Source organism: Myotis lucifugus, unplaced genomic scaffold, assembly GCF_000147115.1.
Source record: "Myotis lucifugus unplaced genomic scaffold, Myoluc2.0 scaffold_199, whole genome shotgun sequence".
Lineage (NCBI taxonomy): Eukaryota > Metazoa > Chordata > Mammalia > Chiroptera > Vespertilionidae > Myotis > Myotis lucifugus.
The window spans coordinates 890,767-905,187 of NW_005871247.1; the positions used below are offsets into that span (position 1 = coordinate 890,767).

A 14,421-nucleotide genomic window follows, 5' to 3' on the forward strand; every position below is an offset into this window, starting at 1 on the left:
ACTTAAAAAATAGAAAGATAAAAAAAGTAATTGCTAACTGCATGAAACAGCAATAATAGCAACTCCTGTCTTTGATGACTGTTTCCTAGTGAGAAGGAAGAAAGCATGTATCCTATCTTGACAATAGAAATACATTCCAGGAGAAGCAAATAACCCTGCTGATGAGTAATACGGAAGGCCTGCTAACAAAGAAGGAGGACCGACAGCATTAAAACAAATAATTTTGTAAACATTAATGAAATTATTGATTCAGAAAATGATTATGAATCACTGTTAAGACAATTGTGTGAGTTGGATTTTTGGATAGTGTGCAACCCAACAAGAGTTATGAGGGGAAAATGTAATTATTCAATAAGTGGATCTGATGTCTGTCACTCAGCCTATTAGTTGATCCAGCATCTTGTCCCATCTTAGTATCATAAAATGTGGGACAGTCAGATAATGTATCTTCTGATAGGATTCAGCATGAAGTCCACATCGCTTACATGAATTATCATATTAGATGTCAACATATTTGACTTGAATGTATCAAACTTTCCATTTAGCTCCAGGTTAGTAGATATGCAGTTGTTTCTCAGTCCCTGTGGGGATTACTTTCAGGACCACCTGTGAATACCAACATCTGTAGATGGTCAAGGCCCTTATATAAAATGGATCATTTGCATATAATCTACTCACACCTCGAATATACTTTAAATCATCTCTGGATTATGTATAATACCTAAGACAATACAAATGCTATTTAAGTCACCATTGCAGGGAAGCATGACCAGAAAAAAAGTCAGTAAAGATGCAACCAGCAACTGTCATAGGCCTAACTTCATAGTACATGTCAGCAATGAGATGAAATTTTAAAATATGTGTATTTTCAATCCGTGGTTGGTTGATTCCAGGATGCAGAACCCACGTTAAGGGCTGACTGTACATGGGATGGAACAAGCCAAACTATACAATGAGTAAGCAACCAACTACAGAGGAGACATTCTGGAGAATGATTGGCTTGATCTCTTAAACAAAACCTGTGCTTTTTGTTTGTTTTTATCCTCACACAAGGACATGTTCATTGATTTTGAGAGAGAGGGAAAGAGGGAGAGAGAAACGGAGAGAGAGAGAAACATCAATGTGAGAGAAATATTGGTTGGTTTCCTCCCACACTATCCCTGACTGGAATCGAACCCATAATCTAGGTATGTGCCCTGACCAGAAATTGAACCTGTGACCTTTTGGTGAATAGAATGATCCTTCAGCATCACACAGGCCAGGGCAGCCAGCGCTGCTTGAAAGAGACTTAAGGAACATAACAAGCAAATGCTACAAATTCAAGTAGAATCTGGATTGAATACAACTTTTTTTTCTTTTTTTATTGATTAAGGTATTACATATGTGTCCTTATCCCCCCCTTTGCTCCCCTCCCACCCCCGCTCATGCCCTCACCCACCCTGGTGTTGGTAAACATCTAAAAATTTTTTTGAGAACCAGTAGGGGAATTTGTTTTTGTTTTTTTTGTTTTTTGTTTGTTTTGTGTTTTTTTCCCCCCTCTTTATTCTCAAACTGATTGCTAATGAGAAAACACACGGAGATTAGTAATGTAACTCAAATCTTTAGTCTTCTCTTTCCAACTCAAGTACCAGAATACGACATTCCTTTCGATGTATTCTGGCCATCAGAGTCTTTTCTTTTTTGCCTTTAGAGTCCTTTCCCAAAGGAAACACACTGCCTGGCATTCTATGTTAATCCTAATTCCCAGGAAGAAAACGAGACCGATAAAGTGACATCTAAAAATACTGGGGATTATATTTTTAAAAACAAGACAATAGTTCAGATTTTCTCCCTTTCATTCTTCTCTATATTACCACAATAAAATATTTATCAAAGTTAAAGAGATTACTGATACACAATAATGACCAATGACTTTACATTAATGGAGTTATCAATAACACATTAGTGAAGTAACTGGAAAAGAGTTCAAATGTAAAGGGTGATTCACTATTCTGTTTATACAGTATTGAAAAAACATAACATTTAAACACTAAAAAATTTCTAAGCAATATTAAATAATAATTGATAACTCTGAAATACTGCAACACCTTGAAGTACCTTCTGAATGACCAAAGACAGGTAATAGTTTGGTATAACTCCAAGTTTTTACACAGAACTATATATTTTTTAAACTGGTAATCCACATAAGAGATACACAAAACCATTAACTGACTATACTATTCAATAAATAGAGCTTCACGCTGCTTTGTTGTTATGAACTAATGAGCTTATAATTCAATAAAATCCCTTTAAGAAGTTCTAGTCTACAGAATGATATATTTAAATTGTTTGGTCCTGTTATTAACAAAAGACTTTGTTTTCATTCCTCTAAATATCATCTTTAAAGGGCCTGATTTGATTTCTGTCAAAATATAACACAAGTAAAGTGTAAGCCTATAGTCTCTAGTCTATGGGTGCATCATGAATTTCAGTTCAGTGCAAGCCAACACAGTGACCTTCTCATGAGTGTTCCATTACAGTGCCAACTTTGACGCGTCCCACAAAGTGTCCTGTCCTTCTCTAAGTTTTGAGTAGAACATGAATTTAATAATGGCATGTGGTGTTCCTCAGCATAACCTGCCAAAATGTGATAATTTCCTTGGAAGAAAAGCCATGGGCTGCAATCACACGTCTGAGTTGACAGACATCCAAATGAACCCTATACAAAAAGAAAAGGTTTGTGTCTTCTGGAATATGAATGTCCACTTTCAATAAATTCAAACAGATCCCAACATAAACATCTTCAAACTTAATGGGTTTGACATGACTCATCATCTCACAGATTTTTGGCACCAAGTCTCTGGACATCACATAACCAAACCCACTGCAGTAGGGAGGGAACACCTTGAAGGGATACTCCTGATAGGAAATATGGGCTTTTTGGTAAAATCCTCTATAGGAATAATTATCAATTAGAGGATAACCGGTGAAAAACTTCTCTGACTGGTTTAAATTTAGAAGATACTTTACTAAATTGCCAGTATTGATAAAGACATCGGTGTCTGTTTTCATGACATACTTGGCATTGGGGCAAAAGTCAGTGACCCACCTAAAGGCCATAATGGTTTTCAAGGTCAGGTTATTGTATGTGTCTAAAAAATCTTGTATTATGTCACCGTAGAGAAGGTGCTCATCCTCTGGGGACAATGATAACACTTTGTCTTCCTTTTCGGCCTGCTGGCCTAATAAGAAAAATGTAAGAACCTCATATCCCCACCAAGACTTTTTTTCACCCCAAGTAACTCTAACGGCCTGTCTGGCTTTCACATCGGAGGGGTGTGAGGTCACCAGGATGACAAGAAATGGGTTTTGATGAGAGCAGTTGGAATGCTCTTGAAGCGTGAAGTGAAAGTCTTGCCTGTAAATGGGCTCATACTCATAGAAGTACATCCAGTTGATGTGCTCTATCACACTGTACTGAGGCAGGCTGAGGTACCACATCACGAGGAAGCTCAGGAGTGACAGCAGCAGGAGGCTCCAATTGAGGGATCTCAGTGACATCCTACTGGGGAGTGTGGTCAGGAGAGCCAGGGCCATCCACAGCAGCTCAGAAGCAAGTGGCTCAGCTTCTTCTTCTGGATTTCTTTCTTCTGAGTGAGTGGAAGACCTTCAGTTTCACCAACTGAACATTCAGTAGTAAGCAGTAGTCAGAATGCTTGAAATTTCTTTGCACTCAGGGGTGGGTGGTCTGAGAGAATGCCATGACAGAGCAGCCTGCGGGAAGAGGCACCAGGATGGCCGGATCTGGAGAAGCTAGGAAAACTGGAGCAGAGCAAAGATCACACCCATCAGGCAGAAGAGCAGAAGGCTGGACTTCTGTCTGTTGCATTACAGCTTTACCAATTGGAGGACATTTCATTCACTCATTCGGAACACTGAACAGGTGTCAGAGGCTGGGGCTGTAGAATTTCAGATGAGACCAGAGCACTAGCTGAACTTCTTTGTTGTTTTCTGTATTCCATGCTTTAATGAAAACAGATTTGCTGGGGACAATCACGTAACCACTCGGGGTTCCTCCGCTCTCTGCCCAGTAGGGGAATTTGAATAAGGCCTAGCCATTAGGTAAGATAAAAGTTTTTGAAATGAAAGATGAACAATATTAGCAAGAAGGTTACAATGCACTATGAATAATATAAAGTCATTCTGGCATAAACGTTATAAAAGGATCTGAAAAGAAAGAAACCTACCGCAATGTTAAAACGCACATTCTGTGAGTAGTGGGATATAATGATTTCATATTCTTTTATTCTCTGCATTTTATAATTTTCCAAAATGTATGTATCTGCTTTTACAATAATAAAAGGTGATTTAAAAAATAAAATATATGTAAAGAATTCCACTTATAAGAATAGCAAAAGAAAATAGACTAATTTGAATATATTGTCTTATAATACTTAAAAAATTAATATGTAAATGCTATGATTTTTTTTTTTACTCCCAATTTTAGTTAGGTAATTTTTTAATTTACATTTTATTACCATGGTACTAAAAGCAACAGCCATAAAAGAAAATTGACAATTAAATGAAATTACATAACTTTTGCAGTTTAGAAATAATTGAATGGCAAATGTTGAACAAGGGCAAAATTTTACCACACAAATAACAACTTAATAGCCTTTATATATAAAATTAATTCTTATAAGTCAATGAGAGAAAATAAAGCTTCTGCCAGCAAAGCTGATGATCCTAGCAGACATGTCTAAGAATGGCAAACGAAGAGGCAGCACAGGGCTAAACTCCTGGTGCAAAACGAACAGCTCCCAGGCAAAGATGGGCATCATTCATGGCCCGAGTTCAAATGGAGCTCCAAGTTCAAATGTTCCAAAAGTGGGCATATACCTTGTGAATCAGGATACAGAATGTGGACAAAGCAGGGGCAAGTGGTGAGGGCTGGAGAAACTAGGTCACAAAGTCTTATCCAAGACTTATCAGCTGAATCATTGCTACATTTAAAGTGGTACTGCTCTAATTTGTCCCTTGGGATAGCTACTAGTTTGTGACTTATGTGTTGATACTGAAAAGTAAAATGATCCAAGAAGCTCTGTAAAATATACTTCAGGCAAAGAAGCACACATTCTATGGATGAGTAATCAAGGGGAAACTAAAGAAAACAAAGTGCACATTTTTTAAATGTGCAAATGATACAAAGCAAGTACACACATTACCCTCAAGATTTCAACTGAGTGAAGGAGGCTTTGGGTGGAGAGAGCTATCAGCTAGAAGGGAGTTAGGGGAGTATGACCGAGGAAAAGAGAAGTTGAAAGAGCACATCACTGGTTATAGAATTGACTGTGAAAGGAGCCACACAATGGAATGATGGCTCCAGGTAGGAGCAAAACTGGGGGAAAGACTTTTGCAAGATAACAGTTATTGTTTATGGGACCTGTTGGCCTGGCTCTAAGTAGGCCTCCTATGCACACCTTTTTATTTATAAAAACAGCCCTGTACTGGGTTGCAAAGTGTATTCCAAAAATGCATGTCCACCCAGAACCTCAGAATGTGACCTGATTTGGAGATATGGCCTTTGCAGATGTAATTAGTTCACTGGTTTCGGGTGGGCCTTCACCCAGTGACTGCTGTCTTGATAAGAAGGTCATGAAAGACACAGTCAGCCATGCTCACAGGGAGAGCACCAGGGAGGCAGAAACGGGAGTGATACAGCTCTAAGTAAGGAAGGCCAGGGATTGCCAGCAGCAGCCAGAATCTAAAAGGAATCAAGGAATGATTATTTTCTAGTGTCGTAAGAGGGAACCCTGCAGACACCTTGTTTGTAGACTTGTAACCTACCTGTGAGAGAATAAATTTCTGTTGTTTTAAGCTCAGAGTTTGTGATTATTTGTTATAGCAGCCCTAGGAAATTACGGCAAGCCTTGCACTTGATAGCACAGAGACTGAATCAGGCTGGAAATGAATAGTCAGATCCTTTCAGTGAGTTGGCAACAAGCTTTTCTATGGAGCTAGACAAGTAGATGCTAAGTTCCCTACACAAAGCAATCATGCAGCAATAGCTAGGGAAACAATGCATGAATAAGACAAAATGTGAGGGAGAATCAGCCCTACCAGACAATAAAAGATACTATAAATTCTTTCATTAAAACTGTTTGGCATTGGTACATGAATAGATAGACAAGGAGTGGACTATAGTAGAAAGTACAAAACTAGACTCACATTCATATGAAAATGTGTGGTTACCTTTTGTTCTACAAATGTACTCAGTTCAAATCATTTCTCCAATAAGACTCGGAGGTAAGGCTACAAGGAATATTGATTTTCAAATGAATTGGGAGAACACCTGGCATCTGTTAGTAGCTAATGTGATGTATAAAGCGTCCAGGAAAAGGTGGCATTCTTTTTGCCCAAGATCCCAGGGCCACTGGAGAGGGCCATTCACTGAGAACCGTAGATGCCCTGGTGGTGAAAATGCATGAGCATCCTGACACACCCAAAGTAAAGAGGGCCAGGTCTGAAACAGGAGGTGTCTGGAGCCCAGAGACCATCGGCCAAGGTGTAGAACAGTCTTGAAGCTCAGATGAAGACTCAGCTAAGGCAAGAAGCACATTTTCTTACATGGTCCCCCTAACATGAGGCATGATGAGCAAATGGAAAACGGACACTCAGTGAACTTTGCTCCTGGATTGTCCTGAGACTCCCTGGTGGAGCTGAGGGGCCATGTACACTGGATGCGCCCTGTTCCCAGGGAGGCCCAAGGCCTGAACACTGGGGAGAAGTCACCCGGTTTGTCATGGTTCAGAAGTGCTTCCCAGGACTGTCCGGTGAGTCCCCTCCCTCCTCCCCTGCCCAGCTTGTTTCTCCGCCATAAGCTGGGCCCACACAGTGCTGAGGGGAAAGACAGAGTTTAAACCAAACGGTGGCGAACTCTGTGCTTCTTTAAGGCCCAGATGCCACCTCAGCTGTGTGGCTCTGGGAAGTAAAGGAAGCATGTGTCTCCTTCTCAGTTTTTCTAAAAGAAAAACATTGCTTTCTGCAAGGCGAGAGTAGGCAGTGGCTGACATGGTCTTAACACTTAACAGAGCTATTCAGACGTGGGAAGTGACTGACACCTCCCTGGACCAGTTAGTGAGAACCAGTTAGGGAACCTGCCCATGACTCAGATACCGAGCCCTGTGCTGTGGGGCCAGAATGAGAACGTCCAGCTCATGCTGTGCTTTGTTTTCACGTTTTTCCATTTTGTCAATGTTCTCAAGTGGTGACTGGAGTTGCAGATGGTGATAAATAGCACAATTCAATGTATCCAAATCTCAAATGAGGCCAAATATAACAAATTTTTCCAATTGTTCAAGAATATATGCTTATAAATGATTTCATATATGTGGACTCAATTGACTTCTTAGTACGGTGAAATAAATGCTCTAATAAAAGTTTAAGTTATGTTCAGTCCTTGCCTAATTCATTAAATAGGTGTAACATTGGGTCTTTCATTCTCGAGTAATCCTAAGAGTGGCCACTTAAAGAGACACCTGAGCAGCGTAATGGGCCCTTTCAGGCTCCAGCGGAACATGTCCCATCTCCCACTTCCCCATTCTCTCCCTCTATTTACTGGATCAATAAAGCTTCCAGAGCTCTTCTCCTTGTTCAGACAAAAACAGCAAATTCTTCACTCTCACACCCTCACTTCACTTAGGAATTCACTTTAATCATAATTATATTAAAGCTCCTGGTTCTATTCAACAACTGATGTTAGAAGGATTCTCAGCAAATAGTTTCCCAAAGCCTGTAATTTGCGTAGTAATGCAATCAGCTCTTCGCTGGGATTTACAACAATGACTACTTTTTAGCCCAGCATCATGCCTAAAAAGCATTTTAATGGGCTCAAAATGACCATAAGTGCTAGTTGCAAATGCCTGAAAATTGTGGATAATGATATTCTGTGCAGGAAATCATTCTCTTAAACTAATCCCACACACTGTTCATCTGCCCAGGTTTTGCATGACTTTGCTCAGAACTGTATAATGTCTTTTTGGGTTATAAGCCAGTGACATTGGTGAAATTCTTCGGTCTTACAAGAAGACATTTGACACCATCTCCTCAGCTAAGGCCACCAGAGAGAGGAATTCATTTTCTGAATAATTTAGAGCAAAGGAGCCGTATCATCATCTTCACCTACTACTCAACTTTGGCTGGAAAGAGCAAAACCATGTCCATACCTACTACCAACTTGGAGTTTCCATTCAGATACGTCAGTTGACCAGTTTAACTTTGTCAAATTGCATGAATCAGTTATTCTCGGTCACTATGACTGAGTGCATAGGCCACGCAGGTGCTGTGAGATTTACATGAGGCCCCTGATCCAAACAAGACACTCATAGATGAAGCCAAACAGTTAGGTGATTCAGAAAATTCAGTAAAAAAAAATCACTTGGCATCTGTACTCCTGCCAATCACAAACAGCTAGTGTCTTGGCCCAGGTCAGTGCTGACCACTGTCACGCTCAGACCAGGAGTGAACTGTGAGGCAGGGTTGACCTCTACTGACTGACACAGCCAATTAATTCAAGCGAGGTTCATTTGTTGTCTACGTGAAAATACCTTTTCATTGAAAAAATTAAACAAGGGAAGTTCATGTGTTTGGTGAGGAGTGAGCAAGAATAGTAGAGTATTCAGCCAAAACTAGTTGGTTGAGAGTTGAACTAAATCCTAAATTCTCCTAAATGTATGAAGCAAATGCATAGTCCTCATTCATGTACACGTACTCATGACTTAATTCCACAATTATTTAGAGCCTCTTTAAGACAGAGATTAAAGTCTACACCTATCTGTAGCCACAAGAAGCAACTAGTTAATTAACTGATTAGGTGCATGCGGTTTTCTAATTTTTAGTAATTGTAGAGGATAAAGGAATCCCTTTGTAAGCTCTGTGGCTTGTAACTTAAGGTAACCCTTTGGCTCCTTTCACTTTATTTTCAGATTTTGGCTCAATGCTCTGCCCAGAGTGGATTGTTGGGCAAGTCTATGGGTGCTGCCATGGTGGTGAGTGGCAAATCTGCCTCCAGGAATTCAGCCAAGTACCCATTCTGAAGGGCAGGATAATCATGGCAGCCACTCTCCCGCGTTGGTAGGCTAAGTTAACCTAGGCCCGTGGTCGGCAAACCGCGGCTCTCGAGCCACATGCGGCTCTTTGGCCCCTTGAGTGTGGCCACGAAGTTTCAATCGCACTGTACGTGCACGCCCGCACGTGGTATTTTGTGGAAGAGCCACACTCAAGGGGCCACAGTTTGCCGACCACTGACCTAGGCAGTCAGTTGTATCACCCTCCCTTTTTTCTAGGCTATAGAATCCACTTTCTTTATGAGTGGGCGCCACACCAGCCACTTCGCTGCTGAAACATGAGGAGCCAGTGGGCACTTAATGACAACACCCTTTCTCTGCCACTGTGGCCACTGCCACTGTCCCCTGGTGGTTGCCCCATCAACCTGGGCCCAGTGTGTACAATGACACGGAGCAGAGTCCCTGATCAACTTGCAATGGACATGACGCCTGAAAGAGAATAACCTTTTTTGTGGGGAGGATAAGTCTGAGATTAGAGGTTATTTGTTTATTTCTATGGCATGCTATCTATCCTGGCTGAGACAGTCACGGATTCAGCCCCGTCAGGAAGATCAGTTGGAACAGGTGTGGTGCACTGCAAGGTGTCATTCAGACCTGGCTCTGTTTCTTCTGCATTCTACACACCTGCTCTCTCTGTGAATTGTCATATCCAGGGCCCATAGGAGCAGGACCCACACACGGGTTCCACTGGCACCTCAGGTGAGAAGTGAAGAGAGAATCCTTCTATTGTCCAAGCAGCAAGGTCAACATATTGACTCCTGAGGAGTTGGAAAGGATATTTCTAGAATACAATGTTTTAGATCAAGCAAACCATTAGAAAGCCGCTGATTACACTTTGGAGTGAGTGCTCTCTATGCCAAGCTGGCTCCTGCCCCAGGAAACTCAGGGCTGCCTCTCCTCTGAGCATTCACAATTATAGCTTCAAATAGGAGCCCGAAAGATTTTAGGCTGTTGTACATGTATGGACAACAAAATGTAACTTGTGACATAATTATAATGATGTGAAATTATTTCCATAAATCAACTCAAACTGGGAAGAGAAAAATAAATATTAGATTGTGAATGGCCCATTTCTTAATTTTAAAATCCTCTTCTTATTGCTGAAATTTTAAACCATAGAAATAGGAAATCTATAAAACATGGAAACAACACAGGGTTCGGTGAATTGGCCAGTGTTCTTTGGTAAAATGACTCAAGTGTCTTGACCTGAGTTGTCCAGTCTGTCTCTGTCACTTCAGATCTCCCTGCTTCCAAGCCCCCATGGGATGCTGGTACTGTGGGAGGTCGCTTCCCTGAAACTCATTCACTAAAGATCTGAGGATGGGGGCGGATCTGCTAATCTCTCCCAGCCTGGAGTTAGTTGGAAACAGCCGGTGTTCGCCACACCAGACTCTGGTCCACACACATCTCTTCCAACAGCTCTGCCATGTGTCTGTCAGAATGTGCATTTAGAGTAATGAATTGGTACCATTAATATGTTGGTCATGTTTCATGGTTGTAAAGCATCCTACAAGGGGAAAGTCGTTGCTGAAGACAGACATGTTTTATAGCTTCTGCTGATTTATAGGCGGGAAAGCCAGTCTTCAGTTGCCCTTGAGGATAGCAAAGAGCAAGAGAGCCAGAAGTGAAATCACCCAGATCTTTCTTGAACTACACTGATGTGGGGAATGAAAATGCAAAGACAGCGGGCACCTCTTCCCTTCTCAGGAGTCTTCAGTTCATCAACTAGCTTCTAAGATCTCAGTTCCTTTGGTATTTGCCAAGTGTGGAGTTCTCAGTTGGACACAGAGCAAAACAAACAAGCAATAAGGACCAACATAGGAGATTGAGGAGGAAACTGCAACAAAAATATCCCATTGGTAAACAATGATGAAATAAATGATCAAAAAGAATATTCCCTTAGATTGAAGTTTTATTGAGTCTTGTAGTAAAAATTGGATTATTTCCACCTAGAGCTGAATGGATATTGATACTTGTCAAGATAGCCAAGGAAATTAACATCAAAGTGTACAAGACTTAAAATAAATCAATATTTTGAAGTTATATGGACCTTAGAGAATACTTTGACTGTGACTAAGCCCTAGTTTCACTTAGGTTCTATTTTCATGAAATGCTTGTGTCTGGGCACTGGGACTAATACACATCTACTGAGATGCATCAGGAAGCACAATGGACCGCCTTTCTCAGGATTCCGATAAACTGGATTCTGACTCTGATGGTATTTTCAAACTTCTTGCATAGGCCACCTCCTTCCAAACAAAATAAATGGTTTCTTAAAGGTAGAGTATTTGAAACAGAATTGGGAAGATGATAAAGTTGTTTATAAACATTTAGACTGTGAAAATTTTTATTATTGAAGGTTTTATTTTCCTAAAAGTTTTACATAAGCAGTTTAGAAAAATTTGGTCTAGGAAAAAATGTTCTAAATCATTATTTCTTACTATTTGGGGCATAGTTTCAAATATTCTTTGTCAGCATGCCTCAGTGGTCTGCAGTTGAGGAATCCCTAAGTGAAATACTATTAAAAGGATATTTTCTAAAATATTAAAAACAATATATACAGAGAAATAGTAATATGAGCATATCCTATATAATAAAAGGCTAATATGCAAATCGAGCGAACGGCGGAATGACCAGTCGCTATGATGCACACTGACCACCAGGTGGCAGATACTCAATGCAAGATCTGACCCCTGGTGGTCAGTGTACTCCCACTGGGGGAGCACTGTTCAGCCAGAAGCCCTGAGCTGGGCTCATGGCTTGCGAGTGCAGCGGAGGTGGCAGGAGCCTCTCCCACCTCCACAGCAGCTCTAAGGATGTCTGATTGATGGCTTAGGTCCGAGGGCTCCTGGACTGCGAGAGGGCACAAGCCAGGCTGAAGGACCCTCCCCCCCAAGTGCACAAACTTTGTGCACAGGGCCTTAGTGCGTATAATAACAAAATGGATACATGTTAATATGCTATCACAAATAAATGCAGAAGGGATGATAGAATTAGAAAAAGCCATTATGCAGCACCTAATAAAAAATGGACCTAAGATAGCAGTCCCAATAATTGCTACAACTATTAAGTGAAAAGTTATGAAAACTTAATGGATAGATCAGACTGGCAATCAATTTTAACATCACAAACAAAAACAAGACAACCAGGCCTAACATGCATCAGCTGAGAGGCACGGGGATACTCTGAAAGGCACGGGGATGCTCTGAGAGGCACGGGGATGCTCTGAGGGGCACGAGGATGCTCTAATAAAAATTCTAGCTCAAACCACCCATTTACAAGAGATAAGGAAATATAGGAGGACATCAGCCAAATGTAGAACATGCATAATTTTACTATACAAGTGACCTAGTTTTTGTCATCAAAACAAAAGGGATAAGGAAAGAAAGATGGGGGGGAGCATGAGAGGGAATGTGAAGAGGAGACTGTTGTCAAGTAAAAGGGGCTTCAGAAACACAGCAGACAATTATTTAGAGCTTTTTTGTATTCTGATCTGAACAAACTATAAAAAGACATGTTTGCGGCAATTTGGGAAAAAAGTAAACATGTACAGAGCATTAAATGGTATTAAGGAATTATTATTAATTTTGTTCAGTGTGGTAATTGCTACTGTAGATAATTTTTAAACTCCTTATCTCTTAGAAACACATTATAAGAAAAATAATGTAGTGATAAGAATTAGTTTTAAATTCTCCAGCAAAAAAGTAAAAAAAAAATGGGAAAAGAGGAATAAATGAGACAAAAATAGAGCAAAGTTTTTAAAAGATTAAAATTGGGTGATGAGTAAGTGGAGTTCATTATACAATTTCTCTAATTTTGTATATGCTTGGAAATGGCTATAATTAGTATTTGTTATAAATATTTAAATTTGTAATAAACTAAATTGTCACTATAATTGAAGTATAAATTTTAATAATAAAAACAAAGCCTTTCTTACCCTAATGTCATAAAGGTATTCTTGTATATTGTTGTCATATTGATTTACATTTTCACATTTAGAGTTTTGTTATAACTTGAGTAAATGTTTGTGCATATTGTGAGGCAGAAATATTTGCCTACAAAACATTTATTAAAAACTTAATTTTTCTATTTAATTTTAACATCTCCTTGATCATATCACAAAGTCTCATGAAGGTTTAGGTCTATTACATGCTCTCATTGGCTCCATTGATCTGTTTGCTCTTCTTGCACTGGTGAAATAGTAAGTCTCAATATTTGGTAAGTCAGGTTCCCCATGTCTTTTCTTTTCCTGCAACTGTATCATCTCTTCTTGGTCCATTACACCAAACATGTCAACCTTAAAGGCTAACATGGGTTAAATAAACAAGGTAAAGCAAAATAAACCTATTTTTTCTTGTTCTCCAAAAGCAAAATATTTCCAATTGTGCACACCAAACAAGTCAGTCCAAGACTAATGATGTGGCAGTCAGCTGCTAAAATATTCACTGCTAGTATAAGTGGAGAGAAATGGTGCACCTGCACATAAGGTGCGTAGGGAAATTGAATGCAACATGATTATAGTAATCAGTAATTAGCAAACGTTGTAGTTCTTTATTAATAACTAGAGGCCTAATTAGCAAACGTTGTAGTTCTTTATTAATAACTAGAGGCCTAGTGCATGAAATTTGTGCATTCGGGGTTCCCTCAGCCCAGCCTGCACCCTCTCACAATCCAGGGCCCTTCGGGGGATGTCTGACTGCTGGTTTAGGCCCGATCCCATCTCACAATCTGTGACTGCTGGCTTCTAACCGCTGGCCTGCCTGCCTGCCTGCCTGATTGCTCCTAAACACTCTCCTGCCTGCCTCATTGCTCCTAATCCCTCTGCCTGCCTGCCAGATAGCCCCTAACTACCTCTGCCTGCCTGCCTGATCACCCCTAACCACTTACCTGCCTTCCTGATCGCCCTTAACCCTTCTGTCTGCCTGCCTGTTTACCCCTAACTGCTGGAATGTCTGCCTGATCTCCCCTAACCACCTCTGCCTGCCTGCCTGATCATCCCTAACCACTCACCTGCCTGCCTGATTGCCCCTAACTGCCTCTGCCTCGGCCCCCACTGCTACGGCTTCATCCAGAGGGACGTCCGGAATGATGTCTAGAAGGTCGTTCAGCTGTCTGGTCTAATTAGCATATTACACTTTTATTAGTATAGATTATGTATAACAGAATATTGTAAAAATGAAGTTATGAAATTTTTATTAAAATGTTTCTTACATTCTGTTATATTGGCTGGGCCACAAAAATATTCGTTGTAGTCTGCATGCAGCCCGTGGGCCATGAGTTTGACATGCTTGCATTACACTTCCACAATATTCATTAT

General features: G+C 40.4%; 1 protein-coding gene across 1 annotated transcript; it reads right to left on the reverse strand.

Moving 5' to 3' along the window:
* Nucleotides 1–2,441: 2,441 nt before the first annotated feature.
* LOC102437524 (UDP-GalNAc:beta-1,3-N-acetylgalactosaminyltransferase 1-like) lies at nt 2,442–4,008 on the reverse strand. The gene has a single exon (XM_006097371.3). The coding sequence runs from the start codon at nt 3,574–3,576 to the stop codon at nt 2,584–2,586; it is 993 nt and encodes a 330-aa protein (XP_006097433.1). The 5' UTR covers nt 3,577–4,008; the 3' UTR covers nt 2,442–2,583.
* Between the last annotated feature and the right edge of the window lie 10,413 nt (nt 4,009–14,421).